Below are 20,769 nucleotides of genomic sequence, written 5' to 3'. Positions count from 1 at the left end.
CGAAGTGGCCCAAAACAGGCACATTTTTTTGTTTTACATATAATTTAAATGTTAAAAGTTTGGTTGAGTAAACGTAACAGTTGTTTTGATTTGTTTATCACAATCATTTATTTATCATAACACAAACTGGCTACTGAATATAAACAGAACTTGTTAAATTACATTTCTTTAGAAGAACATATCATATAAAAAGCACAAATAAACAAATTTGCCTCTGTGTACATGTCAACAGAAAGGCCATTCACTTTAACTAAGATCATAGATTGATACCCTACTTCCTTTACAATATATCAGAATCCAAATCAAACTTCCTTTTTCAACATATAACTGAAATGTAAAGTAACAGAAATGCTGCGTTAGGACAAGACCAGCACTTAGAATCTGACACTGCTTTGCCCATATGCAAGCTTCATGGGAAAGTAGACTTTCTGTTTTGAGGACTATGCTTATTTATTATGAAGTTTTATCTTAATCTGAAGAGAAATGGCTAGAGCTTTGGCCTTTTAACTATTGTACTTCTCATTGAGGGTCCGGGTTTCTCTTTGGCGAGGGTGCAGTAGAGACCACCACCGTCGACACCGTGGATTTCGGAGAGCTGGCGGCTGTGCGCTGTAGCTGTTGAGCCGGTATTGTCTGGATTCGAACCTGGGACAGAGAAACATATTTGGTTAACTCACATGCATGGTTTGGCTTTTAAGACAAGTCTTAGTTTGTTTAGAAGTGAGTTGGTAAAGTCTGATGAGTCAACCTGTGTGGCCTGTCCCTGCTGCTGTAGCTGCTGCAGCTGCTGAGCAGTCACAAAGCTAACAGGCTTGTTCCCAGCAATCAACTTAGTGCCTGCCGGCATAGTAGTTAGGATAATGTTCCTCCCCAGATTGCTGATACTAAAAACAAAAGACATATTTGTCATTTCAGCTGATAGGGAACATAAATAAAAAAAGCATGCAATTTCAGATCGCTGTTTGTTTACTATTAGATGAAATGGAATGCTCACTTGGTGCTTATGTTTCCTTTAAGTATGGGAGTAGTGACCACACTCTTATTTTTCAAGGGTTGGCTGAGGACAGATAGAGGCACCGTGATCCTTGTGGGAAGTTTTCCCTGAAAAGAGCAAAGATTAGAATTTCAGTCATCATTGTAATAGGCAGTTATGCACAACAGACAGTGGCTCTGCCCCAAAGTCTACATTGATAGGCAGCATCCTAACTGAAATTAAACCCCAGATTTGCAACACTCTATAGACAACAACAAAAAAAAAAACAGTAACAAATATTACTTTAGCATGATGCTAAGTGAATGATGCACTACCATAATAAGCAGTATGTATTTGTGACTTTTTATTAGATTTAATAGTTTTATATTAATACTATTCAGGATTAAATGAATTAAGTTTATTTATAATAAACATATTTTGAATTTTTAAGTAAGCTTGTTATGAGATTATATTCTCTACAAAGGATACATGCAATGCTGCCTTTTAGAATACACACATTCAAATAAATGACAAATGTATCAACATAAATTATGTTCTTTTGAACTTTCTATTCATCAAAGAATCATGAAAAAAATGGTTTTATAGTTTCTAAAAAAAAGCTGTTTTCAACATTGATTATCAAAAATATTTTTGAGCAGCAAATCAGCATATTAGAATAATTTCTGAAAGATCATGTGACTCTGAAGACTGCAGTGATGGCTGCTGCAAACTGCAATTTTTCCATCACATAAATGAAAATTATATTTCAGAATGTTACTGTTTTTAAGTGTATTTTTGTATCTAAACGCAAAAATAAATTTCTGAACTAAATGCAATCTTGGTGAGCATAAGAGACTCAAAATCTAAACCATTAAACAAATGCTCATAATATCATAAAACAAAAGACTGTTTAATTCTAATTTTGTTTTAATTGAAGGAAAAAAAAAATTATATAAACTTTTTCAGACTTTTCAACCACATTCTTGAATTCCAATTCTATGAAAACAGACACTGAAATTTAGCTTTGGAATCACAACAATTACATTTTAAATGTATATTAAAATAGAAAACAGTTCTTTGAAATTCTAATAATAATTCATAATATCATTGTCAATGTTTTTACTGTATTTAAAATCAAATAAATGAAGCCTTGGTGAACATAAGCTACTTGTTTTTATTATTTTCTAATAAAAAGTGCTTTTCAAACAACCTAATTTTTGTGTTAAAGGTGTTAATGAATCATATACTAAAAGATAAACTTACAGCTTGTGTGGCTACTACAGTAGCACTGACCGGCACCTGTCTGACAGTGGCCGCAGCAGTGCCCAGTGAAAGCGTAGAGCCTGTGCCTGCAGGGCCCAGCGTCACGCCTTTAGCCCCTCCCACTCCACTGGTGGCTATGGTCACAGTGGCCGCCCCTGATGATGCCGTGACAGGCTTTGTACTTGTGGTGGTTGTGCTGATTGAGACAGTCTGACCTGTTTTCTGAGGGATCACACCAAGGTTTGGCACTATTCGAATAGTGGTGCCTGCTTTAGAGTCAGACGTGGTCACAGTGGAAAATGTGCGGGTCTTGGGTTCAGCCATAGTGACGGCCAAGGCGGGCATGAGGCGGATGGCGGTGTCACAGGCGGCTTTCAACTCTGGGTGAACCTTCACTAGGGTGGCCGATGCTTTGGCAGCCAGTTTCTCAGCTGTCACGGATGCAGCGGTGCTCGAGGCAGGAGGTGAAGGCTGTGGTGTAGACACATGTAGTGTAGCAGAGATGCTCTTGCTGCCTGAGCTTGTAACGCTGCTCAGCATGTCTGGAGTAAGTTTGACAGTGGCCACTGGAGATTTAGTGAGGGTGGCCATCATGTCCGGGGTGATGCGAAGTACCGTCTGACCTTTGGCGTCAGTCGTAATTGAGGAGGGGGGCAAGCGGAGCACATCCTTCCCCTGAATTCGGAGGTTAGTGGCAGTGAGAGGAATCCCTGCCCCACTCTGGGTCTTTACACCTAACTGACCAGTGATTGCAACCTGGTTGAAACAAAAGTGAGAGAGATTTAACATGGAAATAGAATGAATATCCTCCGTTTATCATACAGTGTTTTAATTAGAGATGCACAGATACATTCTGGCCAATAAATAAATATATATATATATATATATATTCAGCGAAAATGCATTCAATGACCAAGATTCTATTATAGACATTTTTCTATAATAAAATAAGAGCAATTTAATATTACTATGGGTACAAATTTGTTACTAATAGATATGTATGCAAACTGAAATTACAGCTCCAGAAAGTTTATTAACAAAACAGTGCAATGTTTCGACAAGTCAGGTCTTTATCAGACATAATCCCAATTTCTTCATTTATTGCTTTTATTTTTTCCTGCTCCTAAACCCAATTTTGATTTTGGATATGCAAACCTACATTGTTGTTTTTTAACCTAATATGTAAGCCATCAATCCTGGAAACTAAATTCCTTCATTTTTCAAATGTCAAATGTAAATGGCTGATATTAAAATATTTTGATACTAAAAACTATTTTAAATGCTACAACTGAATTTAGGCACCAGCACTATAATGTACAGTATGAAAAGTTATTAGTGCTTTTAATGACTAACTGATTTAAATTCCATTAATTCCAAAGAAGTTAATACTGGCAATTATCAGTTTATACGTTCTTATAAATTTTATATAATAATATATTGAAATAAAATTTCTTACGAATACTGAAAAGAAAATTTTTTCACATCACAGTGGTTTTGCTGTAGTTCTTGGAAAACAACATTTCTAAGATTTTTTTTCAACTTTTAATTAATATAAAGGAGGTAAATGTAGTAAAAACATAGCAAAACATGGTAACAAAACTTAATTAACTTATAAAACTTACTTAAAAAGTAATTAATGAGGAGTTACTGATCAGATACAATATGGTTTTAGTTTAAAAATATTAAGTTAACTTAAATATTAAGTGACTATTTAAGCTTTGTAAGCTCATATTTTACCAGGTCAAAACTGATCTGGGAACGCGAAAAGTGTATACAGTTTTTTAATGCAATAGGAGGATTAAGTAAGCATAAGATGACAGGCAAAGGTAAACATTCAAAAACAGGCATGTCTGATGTAGATATCCGACATCTGATATCTAATATTGTCCAATAACCAGTATGGTTCCCATATATAGTGCATCCACTGTTTATTCCTGGTGTAAATAGAGTCTAATGCAGTTTGTACCTGTTTGATAATATTCTGACTGCTGACTCCCTGCAATACCGCAGGTGATGTTGGGTTGCGTGCCGGACTGGCAGGGGATCTTGTCTGAGGTTTGGTTACTGTGACCGCAGAGGCAAGACCTGGAACAGTAAGACTGGTCTGACCCCGTGAAGCCTGCACCTGACTGGGACTTCCTGCAGACTGGCATCTGAGTGGTAGAGTCACCACTGCCTGCTCAAAGACAGACAAACAAGAATCTAATACAGGTACTTGACAGGATAGAATTGGACACGTCATCCGTTTATACTACACTGAATGCACAAACGTTATTGTAATCTGAGATGCTGTAGTGCACCTGCGTGATGTTCTTTCCATGGGCCACAGTGACCGGCACCCGGATGTGGTGAGGGCTCTGATGCACTAATGTGGCCGTCTGGCCTGCAGAGGATGTCTGAAGACCGGGCTGAGCAGTGACCACTCGCACCTGAGGTAGAGAACCAGTGGCTGCAGAGTGTGCCACTACCCGAGTTGCAGGCTGTGGAGAGGCCTGCTGGGAAACCTGTGGGCCAGGTTTCTGACTGGCAGATAGCAACGTTCCTAACTGAGGCATGGAAGGAGGAGACACCAACAGGACACTGTGGGTAAAAGAGAAATCAAATTAAAATTAATAAATTAAATTATGATAATTAAAGTCAAATGGTAAAGAATGGAGCATGTGAGTAACAGTACAGCAGAGTTCGTCCCTGTGAGATACACATTAAAGAAATAGTTCAACCAAAAAAGGAAAGTGTGTCATCACCTCACCCTCATGTTGTTTTTAAAACTTGCATGACTTGAACAGAAAAGGAAATACTAAGAATTCCAGTAGCATAAACATTCTTTGGAATTTTCTAATATTGAATTTCCTCAGTGTTCCACAGACGTCAGTCAGTCATATGAGTTTTGAAAAAGACAAACTGAGGGTGAAAAAATAATGACAAGATTCCCATTTTTGGTTGAGCTAACTATAAAGGAATTGGATTTGCCAGGTTCGCTCCTAAGGGAACTTCTTTTTTAGTTGTTTATCAGCCACTGACCTGGGATTGGTTTTGACGGGTTCTGGGACACCTATTTTGGTTGGAGTAGCTGCTGTGGGAGGGAGGGGTGATTTAGGGGTTCCAGGTGTGCTTGGTGTGGGGGTGGAGGGAGGTTGAGACAAACTGGCAGCTGCATTGGCTACTCCTTCACTCCCTGAGTTCTGACCAGCCTCTGCAGCACCGTTCTTACTTCCAGGCTCCTTACCACCTGCCTTCTACATTACACACAAACATAAACATATGCAACAGCTGATGCAAATCAGCATGAACCAACAGTGACACTTTACATTTCAAATTAGTGTGAGAAGACAACATCATGAATGAGTGTGGAAGAACTTACAGGTTTGGGTGCTGGTTTGGGCTTCTGCTGCAGAGCTTTCTTGGCTTTGGCAGCTGCAGCCTGGGCCTGGTGTATTCGCTCTGATTCAAGAGATATTCATGTTTAGTATCTGAATCTATTTAACATTAACTCCATCATGTAACTAGGTAATTTTTTAGGCACCTTCTTTCTTTTAACCTTCATTAGCATAGTTATTTGAGAATCAGGAGAAATTTTGGAAGCATCTGGTGTGCAGGGCTATGTCTCAGAGAAATGGCCAGCATCCAGCTTGTTTGATGCAGTATTGTTATCGGTAACTAAAACTTGATAATTGAAATTAAGCTCAAATAATTTTTTAGAAATATTTGATTAAAAATAGTAAATTTTTAACTTTCAGTTAGCTGGCAAGGCAACATTTTTAAGTTTAAGTTGAAATGCTACAATGACTACAACTGCAATAAAAATAAACAAATGCTACATAGAAATATATTTATAAAAAAAACAATAACTAATAAAAATTACAAAATGAATTAAACTTAGGCTAAAATTCAAATGAAAACTGAAAATATAAAAATAAAAGCTATTAATTAATATTAAAATAGTACATAAATAATACAAAAAATTGCACTGGTTTGGTATCATCCTGTCATGTCTGACTTTGCAGGTTCATATTTACCAATAGCAGCATATGGAAACCTGATACAGCCTGCTATTCTCTGAATACCAAACCTGTTCTACTTGTCGGGTAATATAAATGGGATTCATTAGTGAAGTGTGACAACAAGCACACGTACTGATCCACATTCTGCCTGTGGCAATGAAACCTTTTTGATTTTTCGTAAATGCATTGGTTACAGCCAGGGTTGCTCACCAAACTCCTCCTGGCTCCGGTCCCTGTGGAGGTAGATCCACAGCTTGCGGCCGATGTCATATTTCACGCAAGGGTCTTTCTCGTAGTGCAAGCGGTCGAGGGCACCGCTCACCACTGTGTTTACCTAAAAACAGACAAAACGCGCAAGTGTTACACTGACTAATGTGTTATAATAGTAAATACGGCAGCATAAAACACATCTGACCTGAGCACTGGTGACATCGGGGGCTAAGAACTGGGAGTCCTTGAGTAACTCACAAATCTCAGCTCTAGTACCTTCTCCATTAGGAAGCCTGGCAGCAGCATCTCGCACTTTTTATGCAAAAAGAAAACACATGCATATGCCTTTTATTTTTCTTTATTGAACCTCAATTCAAGACCATTCAAATCAGATTTTCCCTTCTGAGAATCCCTTCAGTATTTACATGGTCCATGTCATTCCAAACCCATTTGAACTTCTTTCTACTGACCGCTCGTGTCATAAAAATTTAAGAAATGAGTTTGGAACAACACGGGAGTGAGTCATTATTCTGAACTGTCCCTGACAAGGAGCTGGCTGTATGGTGCAGTCTTAACAACCTGGAACTGAACACGCTCAAAACTGTGGAGATGATCGTGGACTTCAGGAGAAACCCCCCTACACTCCCCCCACTCATCATCATGAACAGCACCGTAACAATAGTGGAGTCATACAGATTCCTGGGCAGCACCATCTCTCAGGACCTGAAGTGGGACATTCACATTGACTCTATTGTTAAAAAGGCCCAGCAGAGGTTGTACTTCCTTCGTCAGCTGAGGAAGTTCAACCTGCCACAGGAGCTGCTGAAACAATTCTAATCTGCCATCACTGAATCCGTCCTCTGCACTTCAATAACTGTCTGGTTCAGCTCAGCTACCAAATCTGACCTCAGAAGACTACGGAGAGTAGTCTGGACTGCTGAGCGAATCATTGGTACAACTCCTCCCCACCCTCCAATAACTGTACTTATTCAGAGTGAACAAAAGGGCTGGTAAAATCACTCTGGACCCCTCACATCCAGCACACTCCCTCTTTGAACTGTTACCATCTGGTCGACGCTACAGAGCTCTGAGCACCAGAACGACCAGACACAGGAACAGTTTCTTCCCTCAGGCAATCCATCTCATGAACACTTGACAATAAAACGCGGAACACACAACTCTATTATTTATTCACCACACTTGCTTACTTTTATATTTATCTAATTCTTTCATTTAAAATTTGCACATATCAGACCTGTACACACATAATTGTCTATATTATATATTGCATTTTTGCTATTTTGTACATTGCCTATTTGGATATTTGTATTATTCTTTATTATCTGTGTCCTGTAGCTGTCTCTCTGTTGTACTGTGGAGCTTCTGTCACTAAACCAAATTCCTCATGTGTGTAAACATACTTGGCCAATAAAGCTCATTCGGATTCTGATAACTGTTATTATTTTGAGGAACTAACACCAGAAATTGGGAAGAAAATAGGATCTTAATAAATAAAGTATAGTATTGACATGGTTTAATAAACCAAGTCAGTACAATACATCCCTAACAGAACTGCAAAAAGAAAGAGGACACAGTGGTTACCAAGAGATAGTATGGTGACATAAGCCGGTCTGTCAGAGCGCAGTAAAGAATGCTCTCGTGCTTTATTGAGCGACGTCTCCTTGTCAAAAACTCCCTTGACTGGTCCCACCACAGACTCAAAGCCGTGCATTCGGTAAGTGAAGGCTTTATGCGGCTGATCATAACGCTGCTGCTCCTAAAAAACACAAACACTTCAGTGATTTAAAGAATAATAACAGACTACATTCCACAAGCGGTGCAACAATGTAAACAAAATAAGCGTTTGACAGCATGCGTCTTTAGGGTAGGCGAGACCCAAGCACTAACCTGCTCTTGAAAAACATGCCTTTCCTCTCCTGTACTAGGCCTCACCACATAATCAGTCCACCTAATAAAGAGCAGGAAAAAACAGCATGAAATGCCATGCGTGTGTGCACCAGTCGCAACTAAAAAGAGTTGTTGTTCGAGTATGACACTTATGGTTAGGTAAACACACTGTAATCCACTGTCAAACTTACACTCTGGGTGTTGGAGGAGTTAGCTCTGCGGTTTCCTCTCCCTCTTGCTGTAAAACAAACACAGGATCAGAAATCAGCGAGTGTTACACTACATCATCATGAAAAAGCATATAAGATGTTTACTACCTTGACAATCACATGATCCTTTGACTCCAGCCATAACTGGCAAAGGGCACTTAGATCTTTGTCTGTTTCCTGACTTGGACCTGTACACATCAGTGTAAAGAAATGCACAATACTGGTTTTGATATACATGAATGAACCAGTGCATGAAATGTATGAATTTACACGATCTAAAAACTGCTTGATCTGAAAGACACCCGTTTAAAAATGAAGTCACTGATGTTGAAAACAATCGTGCTGCTTAATATTTTTGTGGCAACTGGGTTTTTTTTCCCAGAATTTTTCAGGATAATTTTGTGGACAAATATAAATTGAATGCTTTTACAAAAGTAATATTCTAACCATTTTTTCAAAGACAACTGGAGTGTACACAACTGTTCAGTAAGACTTTTTTTAATTACTTTTATTCTGCAAGAATTCATTAGTGACTACTGATTAATTTAATGAATTCTTGATTATTAAAAGTAATTTTAAAAAGTCTTACAGAACAGTTGTGCACGCTGCAGATCTCATTGAAAAATTATTTGAATATTACTTTTGTAAAAGCATTCAATTTATATTTGTCCACAAAATTATCCTGAAAAATTCTGGGAAAAAAAACCCAGTTGCCACAAAAATATTAAGCAGCACGATTGTTTTCAACATCAGTGATAATCAAAAAGGTTTCTTGAGCACCAAAACAGTATATCAGAATGATTTTAATTCTGAATTATTTAAAACTTTATTAAAATACAAAACCATTATTTGAAATTCTCATAATAATTCACAATATTACTGTTTTTATTGCATTTTTTAAATCAAATAAATTAACTTTCCAACCTCAAACTTTTGAATGGAAGTGCAATGTTTTTTAAACAGCCTATGTTTCCATTTAAAAACAGCAAAATACAAGCTGAGGGAAATAGGAGAGAGCATCATACCTATCCATTTCCATTGCTGGGAAAGTTCCTTGAACTCCACAAAAGGTACGAAGCCAGTAGGCAGAGTCATTACGCCAGCTAACAAGAAACAGAGACATCAAGCATAAGCCAAAATATCAACATGCATCATTCAAAATATAAATAATAAATGACAGCTTCAGGAATTTTTCATTAAAAAAAAATTTAGGTATACCTTTGCTCTCTCCAGCGAGAAACTGTAGAGCAGAAACGACCGACTCTGACCAGCAAGGGGCCATAGAGAACCAGGGGTTGAGTGTGCTGGCTGGAGATGACTGCCACTGTTGGACCTTCTCCTCCAGCTTAGAGCAACCGTAAAAGGGACAATCACAATAATTATTTCATGTTTAGGATGAGTAGAAAGGTCAATGAAATAAAATTAAACTTCCTTCAGCTATTTCTGCAAACACGATATTTCAGATTTTAAGTTTGGAAACTGAATGTATATTTCTCATGATTACAACAACGTTTGGTCTAAAGGAAATGCTGAAATTAGTATAGAAATTTAAATTATGCCTATGTATTAATTTATTTACAACTTTAAAATGATTTTAAAATGGAGGAGTTGGACACTGGTAATAAAGGAAAAGAGGGCAAAAAAAAAAAAAACAACTGGCCAAAATATGTGGTAAGTCCTTCAACATTGTTTAAGCATCCCAGGATCCACCTCATGAAGAAGAATATGCAGAGAAAAATCATGATGAATGTAATGTATAGCAATTTTTAATTGTTTCACTGCATAATTCCCATACAGTTCAAAAGTTTGGTGTTGGGAATATTTAAGTATCTTACACTCATTGAGGCTGCATTTATTTTATTAAAAATAATTAAAAATTAAATGTTTTTATTTTATTGTATTTTAAAATGAATTCCTGTGATGGCAAAGATTAATTTTCAGAAGTCATTACTCCAGTTTTCAGTGTCACGTGATCCTTCAGAAATCATTCTAAAATGCTGATTTAGGTCATTTTTTGATCAACTTAATGCATCCTTTGCAGAATAGAAGAATATTGCCCCCCCCACCCCCCAAAAACTTTGTACTGCATATTACCCATACTTGCATTTGTGTTATTTATTTATTCTGACTTAAATATTCAACAGAATGGGGAAAATTGTAATGATAAATAATAAGTGTTAACACTTTCTTTTAAGATCCAAATCTTACTATTAACTAGTATGCACATTACTAGCATATTGACTGTTTATTAGCACATATTAACACTTTAATCTGCATGACCATATTTTAGGTCCCTTAGGTGCAGTCATGGCCTAATGGATAGAGAGTTGGACTTGTAACACGAAGGTCGTGGGTTCGAGTCTCAGGTCCGGCAGGGATTGTAGGTGGGGGAGTGAATAACCAGCACTCTCTCCACCCTCAATACCATGACTGAGGTGAGACCCTTGAGCAAGGCATCGGACGAACACCCAACTGCTCCCCTGCTCCCACACACCACTTCCCCTTAATCCTACCCCATACCTAAATTTAATAACTACCTTAATAACTATTAATAAGCAGCAAATTAGGAGTTTATTGAGGCACAATTTGTAGTTAATAGTGAGAATTGGACCCCAAACTAACATTGACAAATACTGCATATACAAAGGTGCTACGTGTACCGTTGAGGATGTTGCTAGACTTTCCAGTCTGAGGATGTCCTCAAGCAAATGAAAAAAGCTCATAGCTATTTCTTCCACTGTGTCAGGGCTCGTCTGGGACTCATCTATGGGCCTTTGGTACAAAAGGAAACAGATGAGTGTGAGATATTTAAATGCGGAGAGTTGTGAACAAAGTACCCTATGTACAGTAGAAAGACCTACTCTTCTTTAACGCTTTGTAGAGGAACAGTGGGAACATCAGCAAGACCTGAGTTCACGGAAGCTGCTGACATCAGAACATCGCAGACTTCCTCCGATTCCATTTTTATAGGCCGCGTCTTTTTCTTCCTCCTCTCCTCCTTTATCTTCTTCTTAGGTAAAGCCAGGTCAAATACGTCTACATGTCAAAAGCACAGACACTGAGCACATAGATTTCCACCTGCTGTGATGATTTATGCATCTGATATTTAAGAGAAGCATATGAATGAATCATTCTCACTTGTAACAGATCCTTTTTTGCCAATGTTGACTCGTGACATGATTTCCCCAAGATGCAGGTCAGAGGTCATCAGGTCAGGGTGATCCTAAAAATGACATCATTACTTATTTCTATCTTGGCTTTTAGTACCATAATTTTCAATCTTTTAGATGCCACAGACCCCTAAACATAATCACCCTCATGGGAGGGACCCCCCACCCTAAAATTTAAAAGGCTGCAATGTATTTTCATGTATTAAGTAATAATTTTATACTGTGAATACGGTTAATGTGTGCATGTACTGGTATTCACTAGGTTATGACAACCAAATGTCCCCACAAGGATAGTAATGCCAGTAAATTTTGACCTCTTGGGGATTTTCTTTGGTCCCCATGATGAAACAGGCTTATAAATCACACAGAAAGTGTTTTGAAAAACTAAAAATGCGAGGGGTAGGTTTAAATGTAGGGTTAGGGGTTAGAAAATACAGTTTGTACAGTATTACGCCTATGGAATGTCCCCACAAAAAATGGAAACCCGTGTGTGTGTGTGCATGAAATTTGTAAATATTTAGTTCCTATTATGTTACATCATCACATTTTCTTCTCACTGCAGTACTGTACTGTTAGAATTATTGTTTATTTATTTCAAATTATTATTCATGCATTTAGTTATTTGATTCTTTAATTTTTATTTTTTTATACTATTTTCAATAACCTCTTTCACGGATCCCCTTGTACTCCCTTGTGAGCCCAAGGAGGGCCCCGGAGCCCAGTTTAAAAACCAATATCCTAGTGCACAACGTAATTTTAGGCTTGATGTACAATTGAAACATGCTGTATCTTTAAGAACTTAAATTTTCCCAGTTAAAAACAACCACTTATTGTAAATAAGATGCAAAAAATTGATTGTTCTGCACTTTTGAAACTTGGTGACATCACAGAGTTTCTTAAAGGTGCAGCAGGAATAAAACTAACTAAAAAAAAATGACAAAACATTATAACTGGACATCAAGTGGAAAAATTAATATAAATAATAAAGTAATAAAACAGTGACCCCCTTTAGGCAACTTACTGGCTGTCGTTTTCTTTTCTCTCGGTGTCTGTGCAGCATGGCTCTTAGCTCCTTCTCACCCACATCAGGCTTGTCTACATGGAAAATCATATTTAGCTCGTTATAACTTCATACAGCATTAAAGCTATAGTTTTAACTGACCTCTGGTTTTCATGTCCTGAGTAGAAAGGCTGGGTAGCACCCTGAGAGAGACAGTTGGAGTTGGGGAGGAAGGCGACTGAGGAACAGGCAACCAAGAAGCTGTATCTGCTTACATGAACATATAATCATCGTATCAATCATCATTAAAAGAAAGAATAATGGTGCTGAAAAAGATGTTTTCACCCTGCATCACACTCACCATCTTCATCAGATGACACATTACTGTCCCCACACTCTGTTTTCACATCCTTCAGTATGTGACCCACTCGACGTCTCACCCTCTGCTCCAGCAACTCCTTATGAGAGGGGGCAGGGTACCGCCGTTTTACTGCAAGCTCAGGTCCACTGCGGACCGCCAAATCCAGCAACTCCTGCATTACGAGAGAAACCACATGCATTCATTAGTAGATTACATAGAGTTACATTAGAGGTTGCATTAACTAGTCGATTATTTCCAAAGTATGTGGTCGGTAAGATTTTTTAATGTTTTTGAAAAGTCTTTTATGCTCACCCAGGCTGCATTTATTTGATCAAAATTACAGTAAAAATTATATTGTGAAATATTTTTGTAAAAGGACTGTTTTCTATTTAATATATTATAAAATTAAATTTATTCCTGTGATGGTAAAGCTGAATTTCCAGCAGCCATTAATCCATCTCCAGTGTCACATGATCCTTCAGAAATCATGTGCAATCAGAAAATATTTTTCTGGATATCATGACACATTTTTTTTCAGATTCTTTGATGAATAGATTTAAAATAACAGTATTTAACTAGTATTTAATATTTAATTTTAATATAAATGTTTTGTGACATATTAAAAGTCTTTACACTCACTTTTGGTCAAATTAATGCATCCTTGCTGAACAGAAGTATTGCATTTTTTTTTTTTTTTTTAATGAAAAAAAGAAAAAAAAGAAACAAAAACTTATGTACTCCAAATTTTTTAACAGCAATGTATATGAAACGATAAACATTGACCATGTAAAATAAACCGAATTAGCTTTTCTGTGAGGTCTGTGATTTTTTTGTACCTTTCTAGAAACCAGGATCTGCTTGAGTAATTTGTGGTAGTACTGTTGAAGGGAGTAGATGTGCCTTTTTTTCTGAGATTTGGCACAAAGTTGTCTGTACTTGACCACCTCAGGGTTAAAGTAACCATCTAAAGAAAGATGAACAAACTAATATGCATGAAGTTGTATTTTAGTGAAGTTAAAGTTGTATTTTAAAATAAAAGGGCAAGAGAGTAACCTCTGAACAGCTTCTGGGCAATGTGCAAGGGGTTTCCGAAGAAGAAATTCTGGTTGTTGAAAAGGTTGCTGATGATGCTGTTCTGTTCAGAGATGTTATTATCGGAGAACTGAGGCAGGAGTTGACGTAGATGAGTCCGTTGAGCATCTGTGAGCACATCTGTCCATGTGCTCTCACTCATTACTGAGAAGAATATCTCTGGCTGCTCTTACGCAAAGACACGAATGCACACAAGATAAATGGATGGTTTAGTTTTTACTCTCATGTGTTCCTAAAATAATAAATGAGGAGGAGGATGATGATAACTCACGTCCTCCAGCAAATCTTCAGGAACCCGAACTCTAGAGTTTCCCAACATGCACTCTTCCATCACACGTCCATCCTGGTCCATTCCAGACTCCAGTGGGTCTGTTAACATGTGATCCAATGCATCCATCTTCACCTTACCTTTCACAGCAGCAAAAACGGTATCTGTGGTTTTGCAAAATTAAACATTATCAACTAAGGAAACAGGTCTAATGACATATGAAAAGCAGTATTTTGTATGACTTTAGGATAATTTTAGTAATTAACTCGCCTTTTAAAATGCATCATTATTAAATTGCTGCATTTCACACAAGTGTATTTAATATACCATTTGTGATAATGACAAAAACGACAACAAAATCAGCATGCATGCAAACAGTTAAGATACTTTAGCATGTTCGCTTGCGTATTGCATTTGAGGACAACAAACCAGGTGAATTTAAAATAAAAAATCTATGAACCCGCGTATTATTTCCCATAGCAACTGTATTGACTAACTTACTTGTATTTATGGCAAAAGACGCATGTAACGTTAATAACTATCTCTGATGTGTTGCTAATTCTGCTACTAGCTAATAGTCAAGTCAAGTCAAGTCTGCTTTATTGTCAATTCTTCCACATGTACGGCACATACATACAGAGAATTGAAATTGCGTTACCCTCAGACCCTTGGTGTAAACAGTTAACATTAAACACGTTCAAATACAGATAATACGGTTTAAACATATGTATGCTAACAGTTACATACAACTCTATAACTTAGCTATACAAGTAAGGACATTGTAGAAAAAAAAAAAAAAAGAATAATACAACGAGTTAACAGTCCCGTTCAGCCTTTGCACCTATTATGATGTAATGTTTTCGTTTATCTATTTTACGTACAACAAGAAAATATTTCAAGCATCTTACCATGAATGTTGCTAGAAATTAGGAATGAATATGCTAGCTAGCGCCGCACAAGGGCGGTGGGAATAATAATATTGGTGCACATTTCCGGTCTGAACTTCCGTTTATTCTGCAAAAAAAAAAAAAAAAAAAGATTTCTCAAGATGTCGGTACTACTACTGTGTACTGAATAATTAAATAAAAAATGAATGAATAAAGACAAATCCATATATTCGTGCATAAATATATAATTAAAGAATGAATGGTTGAGGAAATACAAACATTGCTATTTTTCCTTTGTTGCACTACACTTAGCGGCAAAGATGCTGCATCACACACACAAACAAACTTTTCATCCCAATTTTTTCACCTTTAAAATTCAAAATCATCATATTTTATAATAGCTTTTGGATTAAGAAAGTTAATCTCAGACTTGAATATAATAATTGCAAGCCTCACATTACAGTTAATAGAAATTGACAGAAATACGGCATTACATAGATATCATTGTACAATATATAAACAAAATATATGAGATACTTTAGATAATTAAAACTATTCACTGATCTTTATAGACATTTTCATTTTTGTTAATCTATTAAAATGTAGCATCAAGCCCTGAATTCACTGCATGAAATATAAGCAAATACAAAGCAGATTAGAATTTCCCTTTTTTATTATTATTATTATTTTTTAAATCAAAGAATTCACTGTATCAAGGCACATTATGGGAATGTCAATCCCCCAAGGAGGGCATTAACAAAGATAAAAATATAACATTTTAACTAAATCACAAATACACATAACAGTAAAACAAAAAAAATGTAAACAAAATTGCAAAAAAAAAAAAAAAAAGGCCAATTGTTTGAACAAAACATAAAAATTTTAATTTTTCAAAATTTCAATGGATGTTAAAAGAAATCTAAGGAGTAAGAACACAAACCGTCATCTATACACACAAACACACACACACTCACTAAATATACTTAGTCTGGAACTAACATACAAAGCTTAGAAATTATACATTTTATCAGCATACATTTAAAATTAAATTAATATTCAAGCAGGACCTTAACTGCCCACAATAAATGAAAGCAATAAAATGATTTCCTATTACTTAGCACATAGACAAAACTCTTTTAAGAACGTAAATACATAGAGAAATAAATGAAGAAACTATGAAAGCTCATTATTATATTAATGGAAAATGAAAGTAAAACAAATAATAAAACAAATTGTGGGCATTTGGCCTGATTATAGGAATCTCTATGGCTTCTGAAATAAAACTCTTGTGGAAAAAAAAAAAATGCCTTAAAGGGTTACTCCACCCCAAAATGTTTGGGCTGGGCTGACACAGAAGAGCGTACACTGTTTGCATCCAGCGGATGCTCTCCAAAATGGCGCTACGCTAACGCAGAGGAGGCAAATTGTTGAATAAAGTCGTTATTTTTGTTTTCTTTGCAGACAAAAAGTATTCTCGTAGCTTTGTAAAATTACGGTTGAACCACTGATGGCAGATGGACTATTTTGATGATGTCTTTCATACTTTTCTGGGCATTGACAGTGTTAATTGCTGGGCAGTCAATGGTACAGTCACAAGCCTCCTGGTTTTCATTCAAAATATCTTAAATTGTTTTCTGAAGACGAACAAATCTTTTACGGGTTTGGAAGACACGAGGGGTAAGAGATTAATGATAACATTTTTATTTTGGGGTGGAGTAACCCTTTAATTATTTTCAATAACTCTCAATACAGGTTGATACTTTTTACATTAGTCCATTTCTTGTCACTGTTGTGACATTATACCCCAGTCATCTGCCTGATCCAGCTGCGGCATTCTGTGACCCGAGTGTAAACGCCGGGCCTGTTCCTGCGGCCGCAGCCATCTCCCCAACTCACCACGCCAGCAAGAAACATGCGGCCATTGCTCTCAGTGGAAGTCATTGGACCACCTGAGTCACCCTGCCAGAGGAATGAGGAATATATGTGTGTTACTGAGAAATATAAGGCTATGAGATGTATCTGAATGTGAAAAAAACCCAGAAGATCTTTGATTTCACCTGACAAGCATCTACGCCTCCGCTCAATACTCCTGCACAGATCATGCGTGGTGTTATCCCATCATCCATCAGCTTGTTGCACACAGTGTTGTTAATAATGTGCACCTCAGCCTCCTGCAACACTGATGCAACGTCATCTAATTATATTATAATATATAATATTTTCTTAGCTTACTAACACTTTTAGGCTCTTATTATGTCCTAATTTGTACTGAAATACATTCACTGCAAACCTGAGTTAAGTGCTTTTTCTTTCATTATCTGGTTTTGGCAAACAGAGCAGCTCATCGTGCCTTATCATGCACTTACCAGTCAACTTGGGTTTATGAATAAAGGTGCAAAAAAATGCTTTAGCCAGTCAGCAAGTCATGTTGGACTTATGTTTTTCGTTGACATGCACTTTTAGGGATCAGTCATGATTGATTTATTCGCACCGTGTCAAATAAAACTGCTTTTAATTTTCATCAGGCAATTGATATGATTGATTTTCATTTCATAATGAGTGTACAAATCTTTTGTAGAATGACAGAATCCTGAAAAAATATGATTTCCAAAAAAATATTAAGCATCACAGCTGTTTTCAACATTCATAATAATCAGAAATGCTTCTTGAGCGCCAAATCAGTATATGTGAATGATTTCTGAAGGATCAACATTGAAGACTGGAAAAATGGCTGCTCAAAATTCAGCATTGCATCACAGGAATAAATTACATTGCAAAATATTTTACAATAGAAAACAGTTATTTAAAATCCTAATAATATTTCACTTTATTCCTGCTTTTGCTGTATTTTTGATTTAACAAATGCAGCCTTGATGAGCATAAGAAACTTATTTTAGAAACATTTAAAATATCTACCGACTCCAAACTTGTGAATGGTAGTCTAGATTATATTGTACTTACCAACTTCCTCTCTCTGTTTGCCCCAGCCAGTGAGCCAGACAGATTTGCCTGCTGGGAAGTCCTGTGTGGCTTCAGGTAAGCAGATGGGCCAGATGCTCTGGCTGAGAGAGCTGTCCAACTCCATCAGCGCAATGTCATTGTTGTAGCTCAAGTGATCAAACTGAGGGTGAGAAATTATGCGTTTCATGCGTTTAAGGGTGGACTCACTAGTCTCACCCCGGTGAAGTAGACCTAGATAGACGTCCCACTGGTCAGGCTGGGAATATCTAGCAAAAGAACAAACACTCAGTCAGATTCAGTGTAAGAGGGGAGGAAAGGGCCAAACAAGAGAAGAACTCACTTGAACTTTTCATTGTCCTGCACGCAGTGAGCAGCAGTGACCAGCCAGCGGTTACTGATAACAGACGCCCCGCACACATGACCTTGTGTCTTCATGTGGAGGCTGACCTGCCAGGGCCATTCTCCCTCATTCGAGTCCTTTCCACCCACAATACGACTGGACTTGTAGGGCTTCGTCCCACATTCTACAGTGTGGATGACATTAACAGACATAAACGAACATACTATTAATGGAACATACATTTAAATCTAATCCAATTTCATTTTCATAACCTAATCTAATTTTCATTTCACATAATTAAAATAATTTTGTAAACACCAATAAGGCTACATAGTAGACTCATCTTTGGAACCAGAAATATATGTGACCCTGGACCACAAAACCAGTCATAAGGGTCCATTTCAATCTGAAAGCTGAATAAATAAGCTTTCCACTGATGTATGGTTTGTTATGATAGGACAATATTTGGCTGAGATACAACTATTTGAAAATCTGGAATCTGAGGGAGCAAAAAAATCTAAATACGGAGAAAATTGCCTTTAAAGTTGTCCAAATGAAATTCTTAGCAATGCATATTACCAATCAAAAATTAAGTTTATATATTTACAGTAGGAAATTTACAAAATATCTCCATGGAACACGATCTTTACTTAATGTCCTAATGAATTTTGGCGTAAAAGAAAAATCAATAATTTTGACCCATACAGTGTATTTTGGCTATTGCTATAAATATACCCAGCGAATTAAGACTGGTTTAGTGGTCCAGGGTCACATATTTGTTATTGACTTTGCTGGTAATATTAAACACATGGCATGGTACCTGCACTCTTAAAAATAAAGGTGCTCCAAAAGCGATGCCGTAGAAGAACCATTTTTGGTTCCACAAAGAACCATTCAGTCAAATGTTCTTTAAAGAAGCATCTCTTCCTTACCTTTTTATAATCTGAAGAACCTTCTTTCACCACAAAGAACTTTTGTGGTTCATCAGATGTTAAAGGTTCTTTATGGAACCATTTAGACAAAAAGGTTCTTCTATGGCATGCAAGCACCTTTATTTTTAAGAGTGTGTTTTAACTCTTGGTTTCAATACAGAGAAAAAGAAAGTTACAGAAAGAGAGAGAAGAGCATATAGTAAGTAATGCAAATAAAGTAATGCATTCGTAGTTTTATATTCACTTATAACAAAATGGCTGCATAAGGGAAAATTTACTGCAGTGTAGTGTAAATGCATGCAGTGGGTTAAAAATAATGTCTTTTGAGGTCATTCTATAAAACATGTAAATTATGCTATATAAACTCTAAATTGTTTTCATTGCTGTTATACAACAACATATATTTTGATTCTCTATAAAGGATTGCTGTTCTCATCTCCTACTAAGTTTTTTCTGACCCGTTGGGTTCTCTTTCATGGTGATATTCAATTTCTAAAGCCTAGTTATTTTCCCTGTTATAGACTCTTATAAACAATTTATTTTTATATTTATGTCTGTCTGTTAAGGTTAAACCTTAAACTGTAGGGGCTTACAAAACATTCTTAAACACAAAGCTGATTTGTTGTATCTTAACTGCTTTAACACAATTTATATTCATGTTCATTGCATCATAGTTTGCAAATTCAACATGGATTATTGCCAATGTGTATGGGTTTAATTCACAAAAAGATCCTTTATCGATAAACCTAAACCCCTATACTTTATATGCTGTCTAAATTTCCAAATTCTTAAATTTTAAATGTAGTTTTGAATAATACCATAGAGGCTGAAATTGACAACTTAATATCCTTTTACTGTGATAAAGCAAATAAAGAGGATAGTAATCATTTGGAACTTCTTATATGAAATTGAGAAGCATTGTTGAAAATGTTCTAGTATTTTAGTGAAAATAAGAAAATTATGAATAAAGATTATATCACTACTCGGTCACATAAAAATGTGGAGGATCTTTCAGACTCACAATTAAGAATTAACAGACAGAATTAAGCTTGTTGATCAGTAATATCATTTAGAGGATATACCGTATTGACCCGAATATACGACAATGTTTTTTTTTTCTTGGAAATTCATCTGAAAAACCGCGGTAGTCTTGTGCGGTGTGAACGCACAGTTTATTCAGGGTCTAGACTTTGA

The 20,769-nt window shown here is 36.5% G+C and overlaps 1 protein-coding gene across 2 annotated transcripts; it reads right to left on the bottom strand.

Annotated features, from left to right (window-relative positions):
- Nucleotides 1-87: 87 nt before the first annotated feature.
- On the bottom strand, nucleotides 88-15,427 carry LOC306855664 (nuclear factor related to kappa-B-binding protein-like). Of its 2 annotated transcripts, none has more exons than XM_079394458.1 (26): nucleotides 15,364-15,427; nucleotides 14,459-14,619; nucleotides 14,149-14,350; nucleotides 13,932-14,059; nucleotides 13,096-13,267; nucleotides 12,897-13,001; nucleotides 12,756-12,829; nucleotides 11,703-11,787; nucleotides 11,426-11,600; nucleotides 11,225-11,336; nucleotides 9,783-9,909; nucleotides 9,590-9,667; nucleotides 8,673-8,752; nucleotides 8,547-8,593; nucleotides 8,356-8,416; nucleotides 8,050-8,224; nucleotides 6,653-6,759; nucleotides 6,448-6,571; nucleotides 5,598-5,677; nucleotides 5,258-5,472; nucleotides 4,537-4,816; nucleotides 4,203-4,412; nucleotides 2,237-2,992; nucleotides 995-1,101; nucleotides 749-884; nucleotides 88-645 (listed from the first exon to the last, which is right to left on the bottom strand). In XM_079394458.1, the coding sequence occupies exons 2-26, from the start codon at nucleotides 14,582-14,584 to the stop codon at nucleotides 520-522; spliced, it is 3,888 nt and encodes a 1,295-aa protein (XP_079250584.1). In that variant the 5' UTR covers nucleotides 14,585-14,619; nucleotides 15,364-15,427; the 3' UTR covers nucleotides 88-519. The 2 variants fall into 2 exon arrangements, with proteins under 2 accessions (XP_079250584.1, XP_079250583.1); XM_079394457.1 differs by having other exon boundaries at nucleotides 12,897-13,004; nucleotides 15,364-15,418.
- Nucleotides 15,428-20,769: the final 5,342 nt, after the last annotated feature.

The sequence above is a fragment of the Barbus barbus genome (assembly GCF_936440315.1).
Source record: "Barbus barbus genome assembly, chromosome: 36".
NCBI classification, from domain to species: Eukaryota; Metazoa; Chordata; class Actinopteri; order Cypriniformes; family Cyprinidae; genus Barbus; species Barbus barbus.
This window is presented reverse-complemented; position numbering and strand designations above follow the sequence as displayed.

Excerpts from the sequence above, each read along its gene's own strand:
- LOC306855664 (XM_079394457.1), bottom strand. The coding sequence starts at position 14,584 with ATGGATGCATTGGATCACATGTTAACAGACCCACTGGAGTCTGGAATG. Across the intron at positions 14,060-14,148 it reads TGCCCAGAAGCTGTTCAGAG|ATGGTTACTTTAACCCTGAG; the intron begins GTTACTCTCTTG and ends ATCTTTCTTTAG. Across the intron at positions 1,102-2,236 it reads CTGTAGTAGCCACACAAGCT|GGAAAACTTCCCACAAGGAT; the intron begins GTAAGTTTATCT and ends TGCTCTTTTCAG.